This window comes from Drosophila eugracilis, unplaced genomic scaffold, assembly GCF_018153835.1.
Source record: "Drosophila eugracilis isolate 14026-0451.02 unplaced genomic scaffold, ASM1815383v1 contig_90, whole genome shotgun sequence".
NCBI classification, from domain to species: domain Eukaryota; kingdom Metazoa; phylum Arthropoda; class Insecta; order Diptera; family Drosophilidae; genus Drosophila; species Drosophila eugracilis.
Genome location: NW_024573812.1, coordinates 7,483,521 through 7,507,575, shown reverse-complemented (window position 1 = coordinate 7,507,575; position 24,055 = coordinate 7,483,521). Strand labels below are relative to the sequence as shown.

The 24,055-nt window shown below is 39.1% G+C and overlaps 1 protein-coding gene across 4 annotated transcripts in view; it reads left to right on the top strand.

The window, feature by feature from the left end:
- The window catches only part of LOC108112508 (terminal nucleotidyltransferase 5C), a 46,662-nt gene extending 27,491 nt beyond the window's left edge, over positions 1-19,171 (top strand). For 2 of the 4 annotated variants that reach the window (XM_017222395.2, XM_017222396.2), the window contains one exon: positions 17,519-19,171. In XM_017222395.2, coding sequence (XP_017077884.1) covers positions 17,519-19,168 — 1,650 coding nt within the window. In that variant the 3' untranslated portion in view covers positions 19,169-19,171. Of the gene's footprint in view, positions 1-13,497; positions 13,963-17,518 lie in introns of those variants that run through there. The other 2 variants (XM_017222398.2, XM_017222397.2) reach the window with 2 other exon arrangements.
- The last annotated feature ends 4,884 nt before the right edge of the window (positions 19,172-24,055 follow it).

Here is a 24,055-nt window from a genome sequence, read left to right as displayed (position 1 = left end):
GTATATAGTATATTAGTATATATCCAAGCACATATCCGGGTTCACTAGCTGCGTCAGTTTCGATTTCGGCCTTAGTTTTTTTTCACTGGCTGCAGTGAAACCTAACGACTTGGTCTTGGTCTGGCCTGGTCTGTTTTTCGCATTTTCTTTTACTGGTCTGGGCCGGGCGGGAGGGTAGGCATACATTCGTCTGGTCACGTGTAGTTTAGGCCAACAAACGCAAATTACGTTTACGTTTGACGTAGCCACAGCCGAACGACTGAAGCAACCCTCACTAATTACATTACATTATATATAACACTTGGCGCAATGTCTTCTCGCCTGTTTGCAGTTTGTTCACGTTGTGTCACCTGAATTGGAATTTCAATTTTGTTTCTGTCTTTGTGTGCCCACATGGCTAAAGACGCATTTGATACTGGTCCCGATGAACTCGATGAAATTATGTAAACAATATGTCTCTAAGGTGGGAGGTTGAAAGTATAAGTATAGGCAAATACTAGAAGCTAAACAACATGTAGAACTTCTGTTTTGTTTTCAATTTTCATTTCCAGTTTTGAGTTTTGTGTTTAAACAGTTTGGACAGTGTGTCTATTTGCCTGGGCCTTGCTTGTTTGTCAAAGGCAACAATCTAATCCCTCGGCTGACGATGATCCACTGCACTTGTCCATAGGAAACGGGTGAATGCCGCCGCCTGCCTGTTCATGCAAATATCTGGCACATATTTACTTAGATGACCACGCGAGCTTACTTTTTTTCAGTTTTTCTGCCTTTTTTTTTTGTTTGCAGAGGTTAATAACCTGACTTTAAATTAGCCAAGCTCAGCCGCAGTCTACCTGAGCTGCTGATGTATCTGTATCTCGCCGCTCGCTGTTCGCCGTTACCAAGTTTGCTGGCTTCTGACCCCATTCAGCTTCGGGCAGTTTCAATCCGAATCAAAATCAGAATCAGACTCCGACTCCGAATACATAATAATAATCGCCGCTCCAGGGCAGAGCCGTGAAGTGTGTTTATCTCGGAGATATTAATTACCAGGGCCAAGCCCAGAGAACGTGGCTCAGAGAACGTAAGCTGATTAGGCCACCGCCATCGCGCTTGTCTATTTACAATCAGATCCTCACAAATTTAATTATGCAACTTCTCTAAAGCTCTATTCTCTGTGGGGGCGTTTGATTTATCCCTTCAGATAGGCGATCTCTGTAGAAAAGCCTCTTCCAGAGAGTATCTCTCTATCCCAAAGTTGTAATGGTTTCCCACCTGAGCAGGTGAGCCGTTGCCGCTGCCGTTGCCGTTGCCACAGTCTAATTGCAGTTCGCGTGGCCCGACTTCGTGACTTGTAAATAACAGAAATCATGCCGAAAACAGCAAAAAGCGTTTTGGCTTAATGATGCAGATACGAGAGTCAGTTTACGACTCAAACTGCGTGTTGAATAATTCTTTTGATTGCCGCCATCTGAGGGGAACTTTAGGTTGAGGGGGTGTTGACTTGACTCCTATGACCGGGAGTAGTTGATTATTAACGAGAATCATAACTCAACTCTTGGGCAATGTTTTCTTATATCAAAGTCAGGGGTAATGGGGCTTTAACTTTAGTTGGTAAACCTATTCCAGAGTTATCTTTAAGTTATGGTAATAAAGGTACTTAAGTCGTTTTGATTGGGTTACTAAACTCTTTGGGGTTAAGCTTGTAAGGATATTTTACATACAAAGTTGTGTTAAGTTTGTTAAAATGTGAAATATTATATGTGAAATTATTATAGATTAGTTGCTAAAGAAGATGCTGAAGAATTCTTCAAATAAAAGGAGATTAGAAGGCTAACATCTAAATGCAAGTTGATTTTAGTTTATCAGAGATCACTAGACCGTACATTAGTTCGGTTTATATCTAAACTCTTTGACTATTCTTAACTTTTAAGCTATTTTTAAGAAGATTTCTTATAACACCCCAAGAAGAATCATGTCTTAGTTCATAAAGTTAATCTGATTTGCTCTAAAATATCTCAAACTTAACAGATTATCTACAAAATGAGTACGAAAATGAAACAAAATACCAGATAGTGATAAGCAAAAACTACAAGCTGTTCCCTTAAGCTAAACGCTAAATATAAATCATTCTGATTTCTCGATGAGCTTTCTTTTACGGCGATCTCCTTGTCCCACATTTAGCCCCGACATATTTGTTAACCCATTTTTCCACTTGCTAGGCCATTTGCATATCAACCCATTTCAGTTTAAGTTTACCCGAGGGGGGATATACGAGTTTGCATTTGACACTCACCGAGGGGGAGGGGCTTTAACATATTTTACATTATGCATGAGCCGTCTAATCAAAAGTTGCATTGGGAAACTCCAAGACGGTTTAACAAAACCCTTTTTATGTTTCTTTTTGTTTTTAGTTTAAAATGCAATCAACTTTGATAACTTGCTGTTGTGCTCTAGTTATGTTGTTGTTATTGTTGTTGTTAGTGCAGTTGTTGTTAGTGTTATTGTTATTGTTGCTGTTTCTGTTGCTGTGTTGCTATTGATTGTCAACCTTCAGCGAACAGCGTTGTATGCCGCACACGGCGAAGGTCGGCCACTGCGTTCGTTGTCCGTCGCATTGGTAGGTGTTGTTGTTGTTGTTGTCGACGGCCTATCGGCATTTATTTCATACACAAAAACAACAACAAAAACAATAAGAAAAACAAAAACTAAAACTGAACTGAACCGATCCGATCCGAACGAGCTTTGAGCTATATGCATTTACATACACACCCGAGACCAGAGACCAGAGACTAGCAACTATCGGCTATAGATACTAGAGACTAAATGCTCGATACTATATGCACATATGCCTATATATCTTTGACTTTGATTATATATAGATTGAGTGCGAGTGTGTGTGTGTGTCTTTGTGCAATTGCGAAATTTGCACCGTTCTAATTAAAAATGGATACGTTCAAGTTAAGGACAGACACGCAGCTAATTGAATTAAGGGGGGGAGAGTGTGAGTGGGTACAGCTGTGGGATGGACCTACGGTCTTTACACCTGCTGTTGGCTATTTTGGGGACCCCCAAACCACGATGTATATATATATATATAGATTGAATGGTAAACACAGAAAAATGGGTGTAAACTATATATCCACGTTGCCATAGTTTCCCCCATTTCGAGTGCTGCTGCCTGGCTTTGTTTGGCTTTAAACAATGCCAAACAAGGTAAATATGAACAACTTTCAGCTGTTTAAATGTGTGGCATGTATGGCAGGTGAGAACCTAAATAAAATATGAAAAAAAGAAATTGGGTATAGTACTATATAGTACTATATAGAAGCAAATATAGATACAGATCGACTGGCCTGGTTGGTCGTATGTAGAGCACAAATGCTGTCCTAGATTGGGCCAAGAATGCGACAATTTTTTGTTGTCGGCTAGCAGTACAGTGGAATGTCTATAAGAGTGCCTAAAATCGCTATATTCCAAATGGTTTGCACTTGGCCAAGTCCCCACTTTATTGGCCAAATTAATTGAAAGAAATGGCGCGCCTTGGCAGAATCTCATTCTTGCCTCGTTTTCTTTTTTTTTTTTTTGGTTGCCAAGCGCCGTCGAATTTCCCTCGCCACTTGTATATCTTTAAATATATTTTCGTATTTTTCTATTTTCCGAAGCATTCTAGCGGCGACACGTTTATCTGGTCGCATGCATAATAAATTTTCCTATTTTATTAACCTTTCAACGTGTTTCTCTTGCTTGCAGGTAAGCTTCTATATCGAATCGGTCATCGTTATCGGTACAGCTGTTATCGCCCGTATTGTGTAAGTATCGATTTGCTTTTCCAAAGGGTTCACTGACCACAGAGGAAGATTTTCTGTTTGACCACACAGAAATCAAAGAAAAGCGCGTTTCCACCACAAACCAAACAACAAAATGGGAAAATGCCTAAAAAAAAGATTTCACTTTCACGCTTTAAACGGCAAAACGCAGCCAGTCAGAGATACTTTGTTGCACTCGCAATGCCAGTTGCCAATGTTGTTGGCTGTTGGCTGTTGGCTGTTGGCTGTCTTGCTGTTGTTGCAGTTGCACTTGCTGTGGCAATGGCCATTGCAATTGCACATAGAAGTTCCACCAGCCGCAAAAGTGAAGATGAAATTTCTGTTTGCTGCGGCTTTTGGTTGCAGTTTCATCAGAGGCAGGCACTCTGCGGCTTTCACACACAAAAACGCACAAGTTGAGGTCTAGTTGGGAGAATTTTATTTTATTTTTCATTTAGTTTTATTGCCTTTTCCCGGGTGGTTTTTTTGGTAAGAACAGAAGGACTTACTTCGAGGGGTTTCCTGGAAACTGTGCAGATATTTTTCAAGAAGTTGCAGGCTAATTTTTGGTCCTTTTAATTAAGAAAAGTTACTTAAACTGTTTAATTAAAGTCCTATTAAAAAGGGTTGTAACTCTTTTTTCGTCATAAAATTAAAAATCACTCAAGCTTAGATGGAGGATTAAGATTGTTATAAAAATATATTTTTGTATAATAATGTTAAGACTTTCCTTTGATTTTGGGAAACTTTCAAGTCATTCTGGCTACATTATTCTCCCAATTTTACTTTTAATTTAACAAAGTTTTTCTACACCTATTTTCTTCATTAGGGAAATGATTTCTATCTGGTAATTTGTCTTTAAAACCCAAGTTAAAACTCATCTTGTTTTGCTTTTTCTTTGCTGTTCCCAAAGTGCATTTTTTAAAGTTGGCCAAGAGATTTCGATCTCACAACTCAGGCGGCATCTTTCGGCAGTTAGTCTCCGTCTCCGTCTCAGTCTCAGTCTTAGTTTCAGTTTCAGTTTCGGTTTCAGGTGCTTTTGAAGTTGCAGTGGCAGTTGCAGTTGCCGTTGTAGTTGCCTCAGTGACTGTCTCAGATTAAGTCGCGTCTCTCGGCTCTCAGGTGCTTGTTTTTGTTTCAGACTTTATTTTGTTGGTAGAGCTGTGGCATAGCCATATATCTGCCCCCAGCAGTGGTGGTGGTGTGGTGCAGTGGTGTGAGTGCTTTTGTGGTGGCGCAACGCTTTGGCATGTGCATGTTCATGTGCATGACTCGAGTGCATTGTACAACACACAAAGGCAAACACATGAACAATTGCCACAACATTAGCAGCAACAATTTGCGGCTTGTTTGGGCTGCAGGCTGGGCTGGGCTGGGCTTTTGGTTTGCTTTGGTAGCCGCTGTTTGCTAAGTGAAAAGCCTTGTTTTGTTTTTCCACTAAATTTTCACCATTAGCCGGGGCTTTTCCTTTGAGGAGTTCAACAGGTCACCCAACCCTCTGAAGTTTACTCATTTAGTAAGGTTTTTCACAGCTTTTCCTCATAGCACAAATGTCAGATTAAATTTGGTAGTGGATATAATAGTAATAATAATAATAAATATACAAATGTTTGAAAACTCCTTTCACTTTTTTGAAAAGTTGAAACCAATCCGTCGTTGTTGTTGTTGTTGCTGCTGCTGCTGCTGCTGCAGGCAATGCTTCGTTGCACGACAGCAACAGCAAAAGCAACAGCAACATCGCAGAATGTTTGCCACATTGCCACAGATACACGAGGCAAGGTGGCATTTCAGAGTTCCACTGACACAGAGACCAACTAAAGCGCAACGCAAAAACGCAACGCGAAGCGAAACGAATCGAATCGCGAATCGCGAATCGAGCCGAAGTATCTTTCAGTTACAGATACATATACAATACAGCGTTGAACGAACTTTCAGTGGCTGCTACTAACCTTTCAGCCATATTATACTGCTACTAGCACTCTTGCCATAAGACACATTCCCTGATCCAGCAGTCGTCGAAGACGTTTCTGGTCCGGCCAAGCGCATCAAATGTATAGCTGGTCGAGAAATGAGAACTATAATTGAAATCGGGTTTCTATTTTTATTGGCATTTGATGATTTGACGACCGCCTGATGGCTGCGCACTCGAGTGGAGCTGAGCAAAAACCGAACCGGAGGCATCGACTCATGTCTAATAAGCAGATTACGCAGCTCGCACTCGACTGCCCACACATCGACTGCCTGCAAATCAACGGCGCACTCTAAAAACTCAAGAATATGGCAAAAACTAGAAAAAACAAATGAAGATGCTTAGATAAAGTTAAAGATATTCAGAGCATGCTTAAAATGACGTCATTTTTGGTGTATTTATAATTGAAACTACGCTCTTAAGTTAGCCATAAAAGTTGGGTGTTTGATGGGTCTTGTTCTCGATTTGTTCGATTTAGTGTTTTTAATAAAGTAATTTGGTTTATTCTGATCGTTAAGTTTATAGATGTTGTTTGCTTGTAAAATAATTAGAGTTTACTATTTACTTAAGACAGAGGCTGACACTTTCAATGGAAGTCTTAAGACAGATTAGTTCGAAAATACAGTCTTTAGTAAGCCACAAAAGTTAATTATAGAAAATTATCGATAACTGATCTTATTCTGGTCATAAAGTTTGTGGAGCTTCTTTGGTTTATGAAATATTTGTAGCTGTTTAGGTCTGACACTTTAAAGAACATTCCTAAGATAGGTTAGATAGAATATATAATCTTAACTTAGCTTTGTATGCTAAATTTTATAACATTTTCTACTTTTAAATTCGCAAAAACTTGACTTAATTCGAATATAAAGTAGCATTGTAGCATAGTGATATGTAAAATTACTCTAATTACTACTTTAAAGTTATAGATTTTAGTCTAAAACATGAAATTCCCAGTTTAACCTTTACAGAGTTTAGTTTTTAACTAATCAATCTTAAAAGTTTAACTTAAAAATATCTCAGAAAATACTTCCCCTATAGATATTCCTAATCAGATAGATAAAGTACGCTTGACTTGACTTCTTCTTTAGATATTCTCACTAAGATAGAGCACACTTTGAACTAAATTAAAGCCAAGCTTAAAACTACGATTAAGTACCAGGAAGCATTTCGAGTTGCTTGGCAAAAGTCAAAGAGATTTAGAGCATGCTCAGGTTGTGGGACTTCACTTTGTTGAATTTATAATTGAGTTTACGATTTTCTTTGAAACTATTTTTGTTTTTTATATCTTTCCCAGTTGCATAACCGACTTTAAGTTTTTTTTTTTTTTAACGGTCCACTTGGAATGGCAGCCACGTAGCCGTCGAGAGTTGTTGTCACGTCGAAGAAAGTGAAATTACAAAATTTGAAAAATCGAACAGAAACCTAAAAGTTGAGCGACGTTAAAGGGCAGACACTGGCCGGCGGGTCAGCTACTGGGGCAGCAAATTCCAATAGTCCAGAATGAAAACCTCACAATGGGTTTATATATAGATAAGGGATCGAAAATGTATATATAGTAGTCCATAGATTGTAGTTCGTAGATTGCAGTTGATTAGCGAGTAGTGCGATCGTGATTTGTTGGGGCCATTAACCGATTTGGCTTGCACGTGCTGGCTGCAGCCGTGGCTGATGTGGATCTCAATCATCTTGGACATCATCTGATTGATGATAAGACCAGTTGGGTATATATAGCTATATATTTATTATATATATACGAGACGGTGTACTATATATAAGATGTAATAAGCAATAATTTTCTGGATTTTTGTTTGTGCAAGCAATTTAATTTTATTTCACTTGTTGCCGAGTCTTCTCTCCGCCATCTTTAGTATATAAATAAGGTATGTAAGCCCGTCTTCGGGGCAATAAACTTTCGTCGACTTTTGCACGCTGCTGGGATGGGGAAAAAGTCAGCTGAAATTGAACAAAAAAAAAAAAATAAATAAATGCGATTATTAAATTGTTATTTAAATGGACGTAAGCATGGCCCAAATCTTGAGCACTTAAGGGACACTTAGCGCAGGCAACATAAATCTCAGCTGTTGTTTGTTTTGGCTTGGTTGGCTCGCTGTTAATTGCCTTGTTTTCGAGCCCAGTTAGCAATGAATCAACACACGCCAGGCAAATCCCAATTGGCTTAGTCACCACCTCATCAGTCAGTCGGCAGTCCCAGCCCATCATATTAGCCAGCCCACGTTACATTACCCGTTCATCAGATCAATTTTATTTGTGGGTCGAGAAATGCACTTCGCAATTTGCAATTTGCAATTTGCAATTAAAAAGCAAGCATCTTTATGCCAAAAACACAAAAAACAAACGAAAGAAGGCAAACAATGTGGGAGAGGCTACTACTACTACTAAAGCCAAAAAGCTATATCGTGCTGTGCAAGCCAACTATATTAATCCGCACCTGAATCTGGCACAATCGCCGACTGTAGATACAACTGTTTTTACCCTATTTATATATCAGCAGCGTGTATATATAGATACAGATTGTTTCGGTTGACATTTTTTCAGCTTACCTGGCATGTTCTACTTAGTAGCCAACTTTTCTTTTCGCCCGATTTCGAGCTTATCAATTCGCCAGCGGATATATATCTTTTGCGGTAATACTTAGGCCAGCGGAAGTGGAAATGTGGGTAGGAAAGTAGTGTAATCGTAGTGGAGAAGTAGATAAACCTTACTTCCTATACGGTTTTTAGTACAATAAACTTGAATAAATTCGTTTAAGAAGGTAAAAGATACTTCTTTTGCAAGCTAAAGATAGATAGAAAGATAGTTTTTGACTCTTCAAAGTATATAAACAGTGTAAACTAACAAATTTCCTTGAGATTCCCCTGAAAGTTTGACAAATATACACCCACTTCGGACTGTCATATGCTAACCATCTATGATACATTAAGGCCCCTTCAAGGCCAGGAAGAATAATGAGTTTATGAGAATAAACAAAGCTACCTTTTTGGATGAGATAGCTCCATATCTCCATAGAGAAGTGCATCCCCCGCAGATACACTGTACTGCAAACCCAACCCAGCCAGTTAGTGCTTATATAGATACATATATTAACTTGATTCAGGCAGAGAACAGATGCGATTCCCAGGAAGCAATTGATAGTGGCTAAAGAACAGTTTTAGTGGCACGAAGTCATTTATCAATTTTAATTACAACCACTAAGGCAGCAAAAATTTCCAAAGTTCAAGTAAAGGGAGTGGAGGAGGAGGAGGAGGAGGGGGTCGGAGTGGTTGGTAGGCTTCAAGGTCTTTGGAAGGCGAACACACATCGAAAGTATCTCGGAGTTTCGTTGTTGTAAGCGATTTTAATTGATTCCGAGTCAAATTGCCATTAACTGATAGATGGAAGGCACGTCGACAGGCAGCAGGTAGAAACCAGCTCGTAGGCCCTTCTCCAGACCCTGCTGATACCCCTTCAGTTACCCCCTGATAGATCCAGCTGTATAGTAAATCCGCATGCCGAAACTTCATTACTATACTGCCTATATTTGTGTATCCCATAGATACACAGATACTCATCGTCACATTGCTGTAATTATAAGTTGCATGATTCTGAAAAGTCACGCTAGAAAACAATGAGTATCCGAAACTGGCTGTTGTTGTTGTTGTTTGAGAAGAACCAAACAGCACTCCAGACACATCATCGAAACGATATCAAAACTAGGCGAACAGCAATTCGCCATTTTCAAAGCCAATAAAAAAGTGTAGATACACGTACTACATACATATACATATGTATAGGTGTAAGAGAACTACGCAAAAGACGAGTAACGAAAACAAAAACGGCATTTGCAATTGAAAGTTTGTTTATCTGCTGGCTTTAATCGCTTAATTGGAATCACTTGATAGGCAAAACGAACTGAACTCCAACTTAATTAAAGCCGCCATAATAGTTAATTTCAAGTCGCAGCTTTGTCAGGAGATTAAAGCCAAGTGCTTAAATAAACCAAAAATAAATGGTAATAAAAATCAAATTGTATAGTACGAGGAGTAGTACTAGAAGAAAAGTATAGAAGTTAATTAAACATAGTTAATGCCTGGCTAAATAATTAAAATCGCACAATAAACAACGACCTAAATATTTGTGTTTCTTCTTGTTTTCTTTGCAGGTAAATATTTGCTCCACTCCTCGGCATTTCATCGAGCGGTAAAGTAACACAAAGATTAACAAATATTATGGCATAAAAAAAACACAAAAATTTACATAACATTTTTTTGTTGAGAATAATATTTGCACAAATGCCAGATGCTAAACAGCAAAATCTGTTTGATCAGAATGATTTGCGTTGACAAATTGAATTTGCCGGATATAGATATAGATTATATATAGTATATAGTGTAGGGGGCCATAGGTTCTCTCCCTAATTTCCTAGCCATTAACTTTCTAACTTCATTCCGCTTTAATGATCTTCAATTAAATGGCTTAATCGAAATTTGCCTAATCTAAATTAGGCTTGTGATTTACTCTTTTGTGTTAATAATTAAGTTCTGAATTTATTTTTATTACCAATTTAAACACGAGTCTCAAATGGGCCTATTATTCGATTGCATAATCAAGGTGTGCTCGATAAAAAATCAAAAAAGTTGGGGAAGAGAAAGACAGGCCAGCCCACGAGTGAGTGAATTATATTAGCCAAGTGTCTATTGTCCAATGAAATGAAATCAAGTTAAGTCGAGTTGCAAGCTACTCTCCCTCTCACCTCCACACTTTTGTGTCACGTTTCGACGCGGTTACCCACCTTCTCTCCACCCATTTCTTGACACAGAAAACAAAATAAGGAAAATTAAAGCCGCGCCGACAGACAAGCAAAACCGAAAAACCGAAAGTTAAGAAGCAATTTGTTGCTTTGCTGAAAGGTTTGAGCCAGAAACCAATAAACGGTAGATAGAAAAGATACTACAAAGGAAAGAAAGAAAGAAAGAAAGAAGAGCTCAGTCTGAAGAAATTCAATTTCCGCTTTGTCATGAAACAGCAAAAAGGGCTTATGAACTTCCGATCCCGATCAGCAGTTTTCAATGCCATTACCTGGGCTAAAACAATATCGATTAGGGCAGCGGAAATATTTATAGAAAATATTATAGTATTCAACCTGTTATACACGGTGATTAAACATGGCTTAAATGACAGCTTAGTTTCGTTCGATGGTGTTGGATATGTCAAAAAAGTTAATACTCAATAATTAAAATTTATAAATATTTTATTTAGAAGATCAGGAAATGGGTTTTTTTGTAAGCAATTATTGGTTTATCTCAGAAGTTATTTACAAAAGTATCTTTTGATATCTTTTAGATATTTTTCAAACTATTCTAAGAATTTTTCAAAAGGGAAACTACCACTTCTGCTTGGTGTTACAGCAAAGACATTCCCCGGTTCTTAAGTGCTAACTGTCGGCACTTTCGTTTTCAGCCTGGCTGGAAGTATGTGAAGCTATGCCAAAAACGCAAAAGTATCTGAATCTGATTTCTGATTTCGATCGCGTGTGTTCGAAGCTGATTTTGTTGGATCGAATTGAATGCGTATTTGAAATGTCGGTCGAACCGGTTTGGGGTTTGGGGTCTGAGGTCTCTTTTCATTTTTTTTGGGGTATTCGTTGCTGGCCCGACTGCGCTTGGCATAACAATTAGCTGCGACTTGCATTTGTGGATCGATCGATGGGCATGGATGATGGCTAGAATTTGGCCGCCACACTTTCGTTTTGGCCTTTCGGCCATGCCCAGTTTCAAAGGCGGAATGCCTGAATAGCTGCATGGCTGAATAGCTGCATGGCTGAATGGCGGAACTTAAGGTAGCCAAAGCCAAGCGTGAGATACAGATACATTCGCAATGGACACGGCTTATTGGGTCAGGGTCGCCCTGAATGAGTCTGCGTCTTGCCAAACAAGCCAGCCGCGTCGCACCAAGCCATCATTGGCCGCAGATACAGATACGGATACGGTATTAAGGTATATGGCTAACAGCAAGCAGCTAACAGCAACTAACCGCCAACAACAATAGCACTAATAACAAGCAACAAACTTGGCCCGACTCCGACCTCAGCTCTCAGCGTTTTATATTATATTTCTCGTGTGAGTGGCTGGGTGTGTGTGTGTGTTTGTGTGTTGTTGCCGCTGCTGCAGTGCAAGATGGTTTTGTATCTGCAAGATACATTAACGCTCGCCTCAATGTTACTGTGCCTTTTTTCAGGCTTCCATCACGAGCGAATAGGCATTAATCAAGCAATATCCAAAACAACCTTTCAAAAACAGAAAAACAGACAGACAGAGAAAAAAAAACATCAAGTCACCGAAAAGCGTTGCAAAATGTTTCGTTCGAAAAAAATGTTGGCTAAATTATAACATTGAACCGGCCGACAGTTATTCTACTCGGAATAACGGTAAGGCTAATGAAGCTAAATTATAATTAACTGTGTGCCGCATATATTATGGCATCGAAATTTCTGTTTGCTCATCTCATTACTTTACTGATATTATAAAGGCCAACAGCACAGACGTCGAAACGGGAATGAAATATATAAATTGAGTATATATATATCTGATAAATACCCCACATGCAGCGAGATAATTGTTGCTAGGCTTGGCATGTTGGTATTCCAAATGATTATTCATATGATTCTGTGTTTATTTTTGGCTATTGTCGTCTCCTCAATTACCATACATAGTACTCTAATCTCTAATCTGTGTGGAACCCAGGAGAGTTCCGCCTTATCAGTACTATTCTCCTTGCCCTTTTTCGGCTTATCTGAAAACTGTTCTCGGCTTGTTGTTTTCGTTTGCTTACTTTCTTGGGTTTGTTTTTGATTTATTTATTTTTGGGATTCTGCATTGCGACTTTACTCTAAAATATTTCTATACCTTAGTTTGGTTTTAATATTAAAAGATTTCTGTATGCCACCTAAGCTTGGTTTCAAATCCTTATCAAGTAGCTTTATTACCAGCGAAGAAGATAATTATTTTTTGTGGTTTGACAATAAAATTACAATAAAAATAAAAAATTAATAAAGTTTCTTAAACAGGTAATATTATATTACCAAATTTTATTACAAAATGCATAAAAAGCCTCTTAATTGGTAAATCAATAACAAATAATATTCAAAAACCTACAAAATGATAATCTCAAATAATGATTACTTTTCGGCTTTTACACAATGAATAAAATTAATAAATTACAAATTTTACAAAGCTGAGCTTTTTTCCATAGTGCATATAGCAACAATGTCTCAAACTCTTGTTGCTTACAAAATAATGAAATCGAAAAATGCATTACAAAAATGGTATAAAAGCGGCTAACACATACTAACACACATCACCCAAAGACCTGCTTCTTCTTCTTCTTCTTCTTCGATTTATCAGCTGAGCGAACAACACCCGCATATTGCCATTGCAGTGCATCGAAAAGAGAGAAGGGGTGGCAAAGAGATAGAGAGAGTGGTTGAAAGAGAGGGGAGAGAGATCGACCGACTAACCCAAAGTTGTAGTTGCAATATGTATGTGTGTGCCCTTCTAAAAAGCCCCGTAAAAGCATGAAACTCACTCAAACGGCATTCCACTCAAGCGCCTTGTGACGTCAGCTGTGTGAGAGAGATAGCCCGAGAGAGAGAGAGAGAGCTTTTATTTGTTATATTGAGAGAGCACTCAACGTCGCAGTCGCCGTTCTCTATATAGTTTCTTGTTCGCAATTCAGATTGGAGTTATTTTTTTCAGAGCAGGCGGCAGACGGCGACGTCAATTCATTTGGTTTTCGAACGCGCAACTTAACGGTCGTCTTTCTCTCTGCGACGAATTGCAAGAAATTAAATAAATAAATAAAAGCCATTGAGAGTGTGAGAGCCGAAATTTAAATTAAAAATCATATGAAATAAAAAGTGTAGACGAGTGTTGAAGAAAACGAGAAATAACCCAGTGTACCTGTGTGAGTGCAATTTACAAACAGATATTTATTTCACATTCAAACACGCGAATTAAATCGAAATCGCGTCGAAAAAAATATAGTCGGAGTCGCTTAGTCGCGTTTACAAGGCGCCAATTGTGGGCACCACCCACCATCTCCTCCTCCTTCTGTTCGTCCTCTCGTTTTCCTTCTTTCTTCGTTGGTGATGCGGTGCTAAAACAAAATCCACACGGAATCCATATTTGTTTTAGCCTCACTTAAAACTCGGTACGTTGGAAAAATGTTAAAAAGACATTAAGATCGTGTTTGTGTGAAAATATTTAATGTAAATTATTAAATATTTAATTTAATTAGGTTTTATAAAAGTGACGAGTTGTTTTTTAAAGATCTTAATCTGATATAGCATTTTAAAATCCATTCTAGAAAATTCTAGAAAAATATTTGGGCAGTGAGGAGAACTTATACACTGTTTAAAGATGTGATTTTATCTCTTTTAAAAACTAAAATAAAAATCAGCCCAGTTTTTTCTCTGCGTGTGCTTAGGCTTTGATATTTTCGTGTTTTTCTTTTTTAGTTTTTATATTTTTTTCTTTAATAGACTTTCTGCCATTGTTGGGCTATTTGCTGCTTTCCTTAGCCGCGAAAGAGGCGAGAGATAGAGACAGAGAAAGAAGGCAAAAAACAACGATTTTCACTTTTATTTGAGACCAGTCTAGGCCAACACACACACGCGAACACACACGAACGAACGAACACTCGCGTAGAAACTATTGCACCTGTTTGCATGCCTGTGTAAAGTGACTGCATGGCCACTGGAAAACCGTTATGATAATGATAAAGCTTAAGATAAACTATTACGGCGTACTAATCGTAAACAAATCGGTGAAAACCTATGATTTATGCCTTATTGTGAAATAAAGTTCTGATTCATACGGAGGTGTAGTCTTTCAAAGAACTGAGTTTTATCATCTATAGTTTTATCTTCTTTTATGATTTAATTCAACTTAATTACTATTCATAGAAGGGCAATAAATTATTTATACCTTCATATATTTTTTAATGGTCATATTTATTGGCTAAATTCATCAAAACTTATCTAACAATCAGCGATATTTGTTTTCTGTGGTCAATCTAAAACTATAGAAAGTAATTAACATGGAAATTATCAAATTTGATTTGATTTCGCACCATTAACTAGCGCAAAAGTGTTAATTAAATTGAAGAGTGGAGAAACCAACCTTTGGCGTAGACTTTAAGTTCCTGGCTGCAATTCTTCAAGGGCGAATTCTTCGCAATTTCGATTGCCACCTCATGAAAATGCAGTTTAAACAATTACAATAAATACATGACAGCCGCAGCGGCAGAGGCAGTGGCAGTAGCAGCGGCAATTTGTGCTTGTGCGCGACGTCAATGGCAATTAATAAATAACTAATTGTCCGGCTGAGCAAAAACAAAAAGCAAGAAAAAGAAGGCAAACTTAACTGGAACTGAGTGAATAACAATGCCCGTGCATTTCCACTGCCCTCTAGCCGTCACAGCCTATCATCCAGCTTCCAACCATTTCCATCTCTGAAAAGTGTGAACTCAGCCACGCGGCAGTTCTCAAGATGCAAAGCGGCATCGCGCCGACCCCGGACCCAAAACAAAATTTAGTTATATTACCCAATTCACACGAAAACTGAGCACAAATTAATGCACTCGTATTCGCACTCTACCAAAGGCTTAATAGTGCTGATCAAATTAAAGCTTAAAAAAGGCTAAAAAGTGGTGTTGCACTTTTCAACTTTATTTCTTTTAAAAGATAGTATTAAATAGTTAAAAATTCATCAATAATATAAAAGTCTTCTTCTATATTCCAAATTTCTCAAATAAACAAATCCAAAGTATCGCAGAATTTCACCAATAGACCCAGCAAGCTAACATCAAAATCGTTATCTAACAGTTATAAAAGCGATAAGTACAAGTTATTGCATCAGCCGCAAGACAACAGATATTGCTAAACACCGAAATTAGATAATCGCAAGCTGAAAGTGATTATGGCTCCGAAAGTGATGTAGATCTGGGTAAAACCCAGCTAAACTGACATCACTGCTCTGCGTTCCTTCTCGTTTCGCCGTGTGAATGATATAATTTGGGTTTAGAGAGACAGAGGCCTTCGGAAAGATTTGCATTCGACGGGCTGACGGACTGATGGCTTGTGCAAATCGACAGGTCAGATCGGAATTAGAAATGGGAATCAGAGGGTTAACTAAGTTGTGAATCATTCGACCTAAGAATCCATTTGAATGGTGTTATGGCGATTCTCAACCCCATCTCTCTCTCTCACTCTCTAATTGCTGTTCGTCTCTTACAGTTTGGTATATATTATATACACATACATATTTATATATTTTATGTGCTCGCCGGCCAGTTATGCCAGAAAATTAAATTTGTTTTTTGTTGTTTTTGTGTTATTTGGTGAACGCACAAACAAAATGATAAAAGAGAACCCGAAACTCTCACACACTCGCGCAGATAAAACTTATACAAGAGATAGAGCTAAACGATATAATGGCCATGCCATGTACATACATACAACAGTGGCACAAAACAGAAGGCGAAAAGTCGAGGGAATATACTGTTATTGTTGTTGTGGGATAACAACGACTACGAATAGGGAATTTTCGGGAGGGAAGCGAACGAGCGATAGAACCACAAAACTCGCCTCTCGATAACAACGCGGAACTTTCGACTCGTCTAGATCCGATACGATCCAAATTCGAAGCGATGCCAAAAACCAAAAACCGAACACCGAAAAAAAACACAAGAAAAACTGTTGTTTGGGCGAGAATAATATTAAATAAGCAATAAATAGCTGAGCATTTAATGTTTTAGCGCGTAGGCTGCGCTGCTCTCGCCGCGCACACAGCAACAGCAACAGCCATCGCTCAGACAGTCGAATTTAGCAGCAAATTTAAAGCAAATTAATTAATTAAAAGAAGCCCCCGGGCGGCATTTGGCATTGGCTAGATAAAATGGCAAAAATAAATAAATAAATAACAGTGACAATATCATCGCGATGATGAAGCGACATGAAAACAATCGCAAAACGGCGAGTAGGGAGATAAGTTTGATGTAGAAAAGGAATACACATATAGTATATAGAAGTATGTACGTTTTGAAAAGCAAACTAATTAAAATCAAGGGAATTGGAAATGAAATTATAATGAGCAAATAGGCGTTCCCTTTCTATAAAATTATACAGCAAATAGAAGAAAATTGTTTTAAATTATAGACCTGCGATCCCATTAAAACCAAAAAAAAAAGGGAAATGAGAATAATTTATTAATATAATGATAATAAAAATAGCAGCTATGGTTAGTTTTTGTATATTATATAGAAATTATAGCAATTTATAATGTCCGAAATATACATTTTGATATAAAAACCAGGCCATTTCGAATAATGCTTATATTTACACTTAGTTTTCTGATTTTCAGTAATTTTGTACTCAGTTTACCCCTTGACTTCCAACAACGAGGCTCTCGAAATGTAATCAATTGATTTTAAAAAAGAATTCATTCGTTAGACCTCGACATTTCCACCTCCACACAAAATTCCTCTTACAAAATTCGGTTTTGTTAGGAACCCGAAAGCGAGCCAACCACATACTTAACAATAGCAATAACACCAACGATGGTAGTGTAGATCAGTGGACCAAACTAACCACCAATATCAGCAGATACTAACTCAAGCCATAGAATATTGTTAGTTCATAGTTAGTACAAGGTCTCTAAGATATCATAACTAACTTCGGTCTTCTATCCTTCTAATTCCATTGCAGTGCGGGACACTAGACGGAGCCGAACCGTTGTATCATCAACAGCGCAGCAACAGAATGGACGTCTACCAGATCGACGATGGATTCCACTCGGACGGTGGCACTGAGACACCGCCGCCGTCGCCCAGTTCCGGGTCATCGATCGCCTCGACATCGGACCATGGATCACTGGAGAGCGTCGACACTGGCGGGACACAGCGGCTGGCCGTGCTATCATTCGAGCAGGTGAGCAAGCTGCACGACGTCATGGACGAGAAGGTGGCCATCCATGGGCGTGGTAACTTTCCCACGCTGGAGGTGACGCTCAAGGATCTGGTCAATCTGGTGCGCCGCAAGCTGGAGGCGGAGGTGAACGCCGGCGGCGCCGGGGTGTTAGTTAAGGACATCCGTCTCAATGGCGGGGCAGCTAGTCATGTTTTAGCCAGCGAGGATCAGCCGTACAATGACCTGGACCTGATATTCGCCATCGAGTTGAGTTCGCCACGTGTCTTTGATCGTGTCAAGGTGGCGGTGCTCAATACCCTATTGGACCTGATGCCCGAGGGCGTGTGCAAGCGCCGGATCTACACGGGCTCCCTGAAGGAGGCCTATGTGGGCAAGATGGTGAAGGTGAACAATAACAATGACGGCGACCGCTGGTCGCTTATCTCGCTGGGCAACTCGCCGGGCCACAAGAACGTCGAGCTGAAGTTCGTGGACTCGATGAGGCGCCAGTTCGAGTTCTCGGTGGACTCGTTCCAGATTGTGCTGGACTCACTGCTGCTCTTCTACGACTGCGCCGCTCTGCCCATCTCGGAGAACTTCTATCCGACGGTGGTCGGCGAGTCGGTCTACGGGGACTTCCAGGAGGCACTCTACCACTTGCAAAAGAAACTGATCTCAACGCGTCAGCCGGAGGAGATACGAGGCGGCGGCCTGCTCAAGTACTGCAATCTATTGGTGCGCAACTACAAGGCCGTCGACTCGCAGCTCATCAAGACCCTGGAGCGCTACATGTGCTCGCGCTTCTTCATCGATTTCCCGGACATCAATACGCAAACCACCAAACTGGAGGCTTACTTGCGTAACCATTTCTGGGGCGTCGATGAGGAACCGCTGCAGTATCAGTACCTGATGCATTTACGCGAGGTGGTCGAGATGTCGACAGTCTGCCTAATGGGCCACGAGCGGCGCCAGACGCTCCACCTTATCCAGTCGCTGGCAGCCCAGGTGCTCTTCAACAAGCAGGAGAAGCAGCAGCAGCAGCATGCCCAGCAGCAGTACCAACAGCAACAGCAGCAACATCATCAGCAACACCAGCATCAGCAGCACCACCAACGTCAGCATCAGTTCCTGGATCCAGCGCAGCAGCAACAGCAGCAGCAGCAGCAGCAACAATCACAGACGCAACAGCCACAGCCGCAGCAGGCGGGCACCCTGACATTGGTCTCGCAGGCACCGCCAACGGGCCAGGCGCAGACCATCTATGTGCAACAGGCTGCCCCAGCCACCGTGTGCTGCACAAGCAGTGCGGATCAGTCGGCGACAGCAGCTCCACAGACCATACAGATACAGGCCGGTCCGCCGGGACTCATCTATGCCAATGGCGTCTACTATGCACCTGTGATCCCCAGCACCATCTGCACGTGCAACTCCACCTGGCTGAGCACGTGATTGGGGCAGCCGGAGCAGCAGGAGCAGCATCAGCAGCAGCAGCAACAACAGTGGTCAGAGAATGCATTGGGATTGACGCTCTTGGCTGAAACTGAAACTGAACCACCACTAGAAACAGCACCGATAGCACCCCCATCTCAACCACCATCACCATCATCACCGTCACCAACAGCACCCGGAACCCAAGTCCAAAATCAGACGAGACCCACGATTATCAGCAGCAGTAGCAGCGGCAGGAAAAAGAAAGAGAAAAACAAGGCCAAGACAGCAACAGCAGAAGCAGAAGCAGAAGCAGCAGCAACAGAGAGCAATTGCAACGAAAAAGCAACAACATCAACCATGACAAGGACAACAAAGAAGAGCAGCAGGACCAAGCAAAAGGCAGCAGCATCAGCAGGACAACGAGGAGGAGCCGGCGGGGTAACGGGCAGCTTGGTGCTGACACCTCAGCAGATCAACGGACTGCCCGTCTACAACCAACTGGAGGACGGCGGACGATCGGCGATGGGAACGTACAGCGGACAGTTTGCCTACTTCTATCCGCATGACGGCTCGGCGCCGAGTATGTTCCTGCTTGGTGAGGACTCCTACCTCAATGTAACCGAACAGCAGCAGGATGATCATCAGTTTGTCTAGGATGTGGAGAGAGAGAGACAGATAGAGAGAAGGACAAAGGGTCATGGGTCATATTTGCTTGCCTTGCCCTTGGGCACCTTACGATTACTGTTGATTCATGATTATTCATTCGGTTGGCTTGTTTCCTTGTTAACTGAATGATCAGAGGTCTATTTAACTGTTCCTTTTCTATATCTCTAATTCAATGTGTCCGGCGGCGACTATAAAGCCTTGCCACGACACTTGACCCACACTCACTCACACACCCCCACACGCTCCTACTTTAATAATGTAACTATCCCGAGAGTTTGAAACGCAGACTGAACTTCAGCCGCTGTTAGATGTTGAACGTAGAGACACCACCACCAAAATATCCAATATCCGATATCCAATATATCACTGACCCCCCGAAAAGGACGAAAACGATAGCGAATCACCATAATAATTTGGCTATATTAACCCTTTTTGCACACGATTTCCAACATAAACGTTTAATGTGTACTTTTCTTTTTGCCTACGATAGCTAAATTTTAATTTGTAAAACCCTAAAAAAACAAAAAAAACTTGAAAAATGTCAAAAAAAAAATGAATGTAATGTAAAGCCAAAATTGATTCTGTTTTCTCGGTCTCGAAAGTCGTTTTCATCTTTTCCAACTTTCTTCATTTTTTTTTTTGTAATAAACAACCCAAAAACCTGAAGCAGCCTAATGACTTAATTTTGGATTTGCCACCCACATACAAGTATAACACCTTCCATTGTATTTTTTAATAAACAAACAGACACACACAAAACCTACAAAAAAAAAAAACAAGAAAAACAAAAACAAAACCGTATGCATATGATATAGCCTGTTAATTACGGATTGACCTTTTTGTATGCCAAGTGCAGCAGACGAGGGCGGAGTGTTGGGTTCCAGTCTAGAAATTCCAAGCAACAATCTAATTGCAGGCTGAAAAGATAAATTAAAGCGATGATATGTAAATATTAGTCAAATTAGAGGAGGATATATATTTGTCTGATGTATCTATCAGGAGTTGCTCAATGAAATTCAATTCACAAAAAACAAACTAAAAATTTATTCAATTTAAAGTAGAAAAATTGAAAGGAAAATCGAATGAGAAATGTGAAATTTTGTAGAATACTTTCGGTGTGTCGTCAGGCAACAGCAACATATGTGAATGATTGATTGATTGAAGTGTTAAGTCCACTTGGGTGATAATTAATGAATGATTAACTGATATACATTTAAAACATAAATATGCTCTAAACAACAAATATTTATAGTTCGAGACAGAGGAAAACTTTGCTTTATGTGTAAGTCTCTTTTTGCAATTGCAACAAAATAACAAAATACAAAAATACAAAAATACAACAAGCGACTAAGGAATATATACTTATATATGCAACCATAAATATATATATTTATATCCACAACAAATGAAAGACAAATGGTCCATAAAACAAAATGAATCGAGAAGAGGATGTGTTGATGACGATAGATGATGATGATGAATGATTTAGGATGTATGATGTACGATCGATGTACGATGTATGATGATTAACTTTACGATGTTTCCTCTCCGTGTGCATTCTTTGATAACCTTTGAGAATTGTCTACCAATTACACACCTTTGTATAATGTTAACCTTGAACTTGTGTTTTGAATTTATGTATTAACTTTAGTTTAAACATTGTGACATAATGTACGATGTACGCTGTATGTATGTGTATATATCCAGATTATCTATATGCATATTCGACAAGGTCCAAAGCCAACGTATTCCAATTTGCGATCTGCAAAACATTTTACTTAGTGCAAACTTTAAAACAAGTTAACCTGATAACCTGATAACCTAATGAAACTGAACCGAAACTCTACTGAAAAACAAACTGAATCAAAATCTAAACCAAAAACAGAAACTGAAACAGAAAAACAATCAAGAAAGAAGTTTAAGATGATATGAACTATCAGAATTCTTTGGTTTTGCCAACTGCATGAAAAAAAGGTTTATTTTTTATTTGGGTCCCATAGCTAAAATGCCTGGGCTGGGCGGATTGTGTTTTTACATACAAATACAAATAAAATAAAATAAAATAAAATAAAATAAAATATAATATATAGATATATACACATATATATATTACTTAGATGTATGTTAGTTGGTTAAGCCTGTAGAGAAGTGGACATTTTTTGAAATATCTCTAGCGTGTAATCTTAAATTTATACAACTACATATACAGATAAAGATACAAGATACAAGATACAGATACAAGATACAAGATACAGATACCAGATATAATTGTAAATTCAAGCAAATCAATCAACAATCCATTGAGATTTGTATATAATATATATACTTAATTACGTATATCTAATTATTATACCAACACACCACACACACACACATACACCACAACCAGACACATACACCACACATACAACACACTCACACACACACACACAACAATATATAAATATTACTTACATATTACATTATATATATATATATAAATGATAATAATAATAATGTATCTATATCTATACCATATACAACAATTACCATACATATTACTTCTGTGCGCTTCTTGCGATCTAAGGAATTTCAATAAAAACAAACAAAAATACCTAAAAAGTATAAAACCAGCGAAAAATACAAAAAAATATACAAAAAACAAAAAATATAAATCCGTTCGAGCATTTATCACTTGCGGGACATGGGGCATGGGTTCGAGTTTGAGTTCGAGAAGTTCGCTTAGCAGATTCGCCATCCATATCCATAACCAGTTGGCCAATGGAATGGAATGGTCAACTGTTTCCTCCTTTCCAATTTTATGGCTAACATCTGCCGATTATGAGCCACCTAAGTTTGGGAGTTGGTGGTGCTGAGGGGGGAGGAAGCTGGGGACCCGCCGAAATGCATCTTGGGAGTGGGACTCCAACTTAAGCCACAGCCTCAACCTCGACTTCGACTACAACTTCATCTTCATCTTCATTTTCATTTTCATCTGCAGCCGGTTGGCTTTCGCTTCTTTTGCCTGGTTTCACTTTTTGTACAATTTAATTCGCATGTGTTTTCGGGTAATTGTATAATTTTTTTTGGTCTTTGCCAAATGCAGCCATCTAGCCTCTCTAGCGTCCATGTTATATGACCCGGAGCGGGTCCATGAAGTTGTTGATAAGTGGGAAATATGACAAATACACATTGGCCGGCCGCAGGTGAATGGCTAGACATGCGGCAGCGACTTTGTAGTTGGCATCTTGTATATTGGTGATTTATGCATTTTGATTAGCTTGTTAATGGCCCAAAGAGTTTTTCGCGTGCCTGAGAAGATACTAAGCTGGCCAAAAATAGATAGCACGTCTAAAGCGACACATGAACACCTGTTTGGGCCAAAACAAATGACTAGGAAATGGTTCTTTCCATTTCCTTGCTTGGTATGTCAGGCTTATATGGTTGTGATGTCACTATAAAAATTATCCGTAAGCAGCATCTACATTTATTTAGAAAGCCTAGAAATTTCCAAAGCTATTCTGTGCACTGTTCACAGAGCAGTCGTTTTAGTTTTAAAATATCAAGTATACGCGCCATATATATCAAGTAGCTTTCAGAAAGCTTGGTATTTTGTAGCAGTCAGCTTTTGCCAGGTAACGGTTAAGCCTCAGTATTTTTACATCTGTTTATTTTACAAATTTGGTATTTATCTTTCTATCTCTCTTTTTTTAATAAAATACATTTTATTGTCTAATATTTGTTATTTTGGAGAATAGAAATAAAATATCGAGGTATAATAGAGGCCATATCCCATATGTACCATATTCACCCCATCCTCTAAACGCCCGGTTATGTTCAAATGGTCCTGAACGATTCCGGCGATAATACAAAAATTTAATTTAAGTAAAAAAAGAAAAGGAAATAAAATTAACCGAAAATAGAAAAATATATTGCATACTATTAGGAACCCTTAGAAAAGTTTTTAATAAAACAGAAACAATACATACAAATAAATCAAACTAAATAAGTTGTTATGCCTTTTAGTTAAATATCCAAAATCAGAAAAGAAACAAAATAAGTTAAGTTTGAAATAAAAGTGATTTGAAAATTTGTGTTCTTGAGTTTGTGACAAGCACAGTAACTGCTTCTAAAGCTTTACCAATATATATTTTTATAAAAATAGTTAGGGATAAAGTAGTAACTTATGATTACAGAGATTTAGCCACACTACCAAGAAGTTGACAAAAGTTTAAAGCTGAAGCGAAAGCTTTTGGCTAC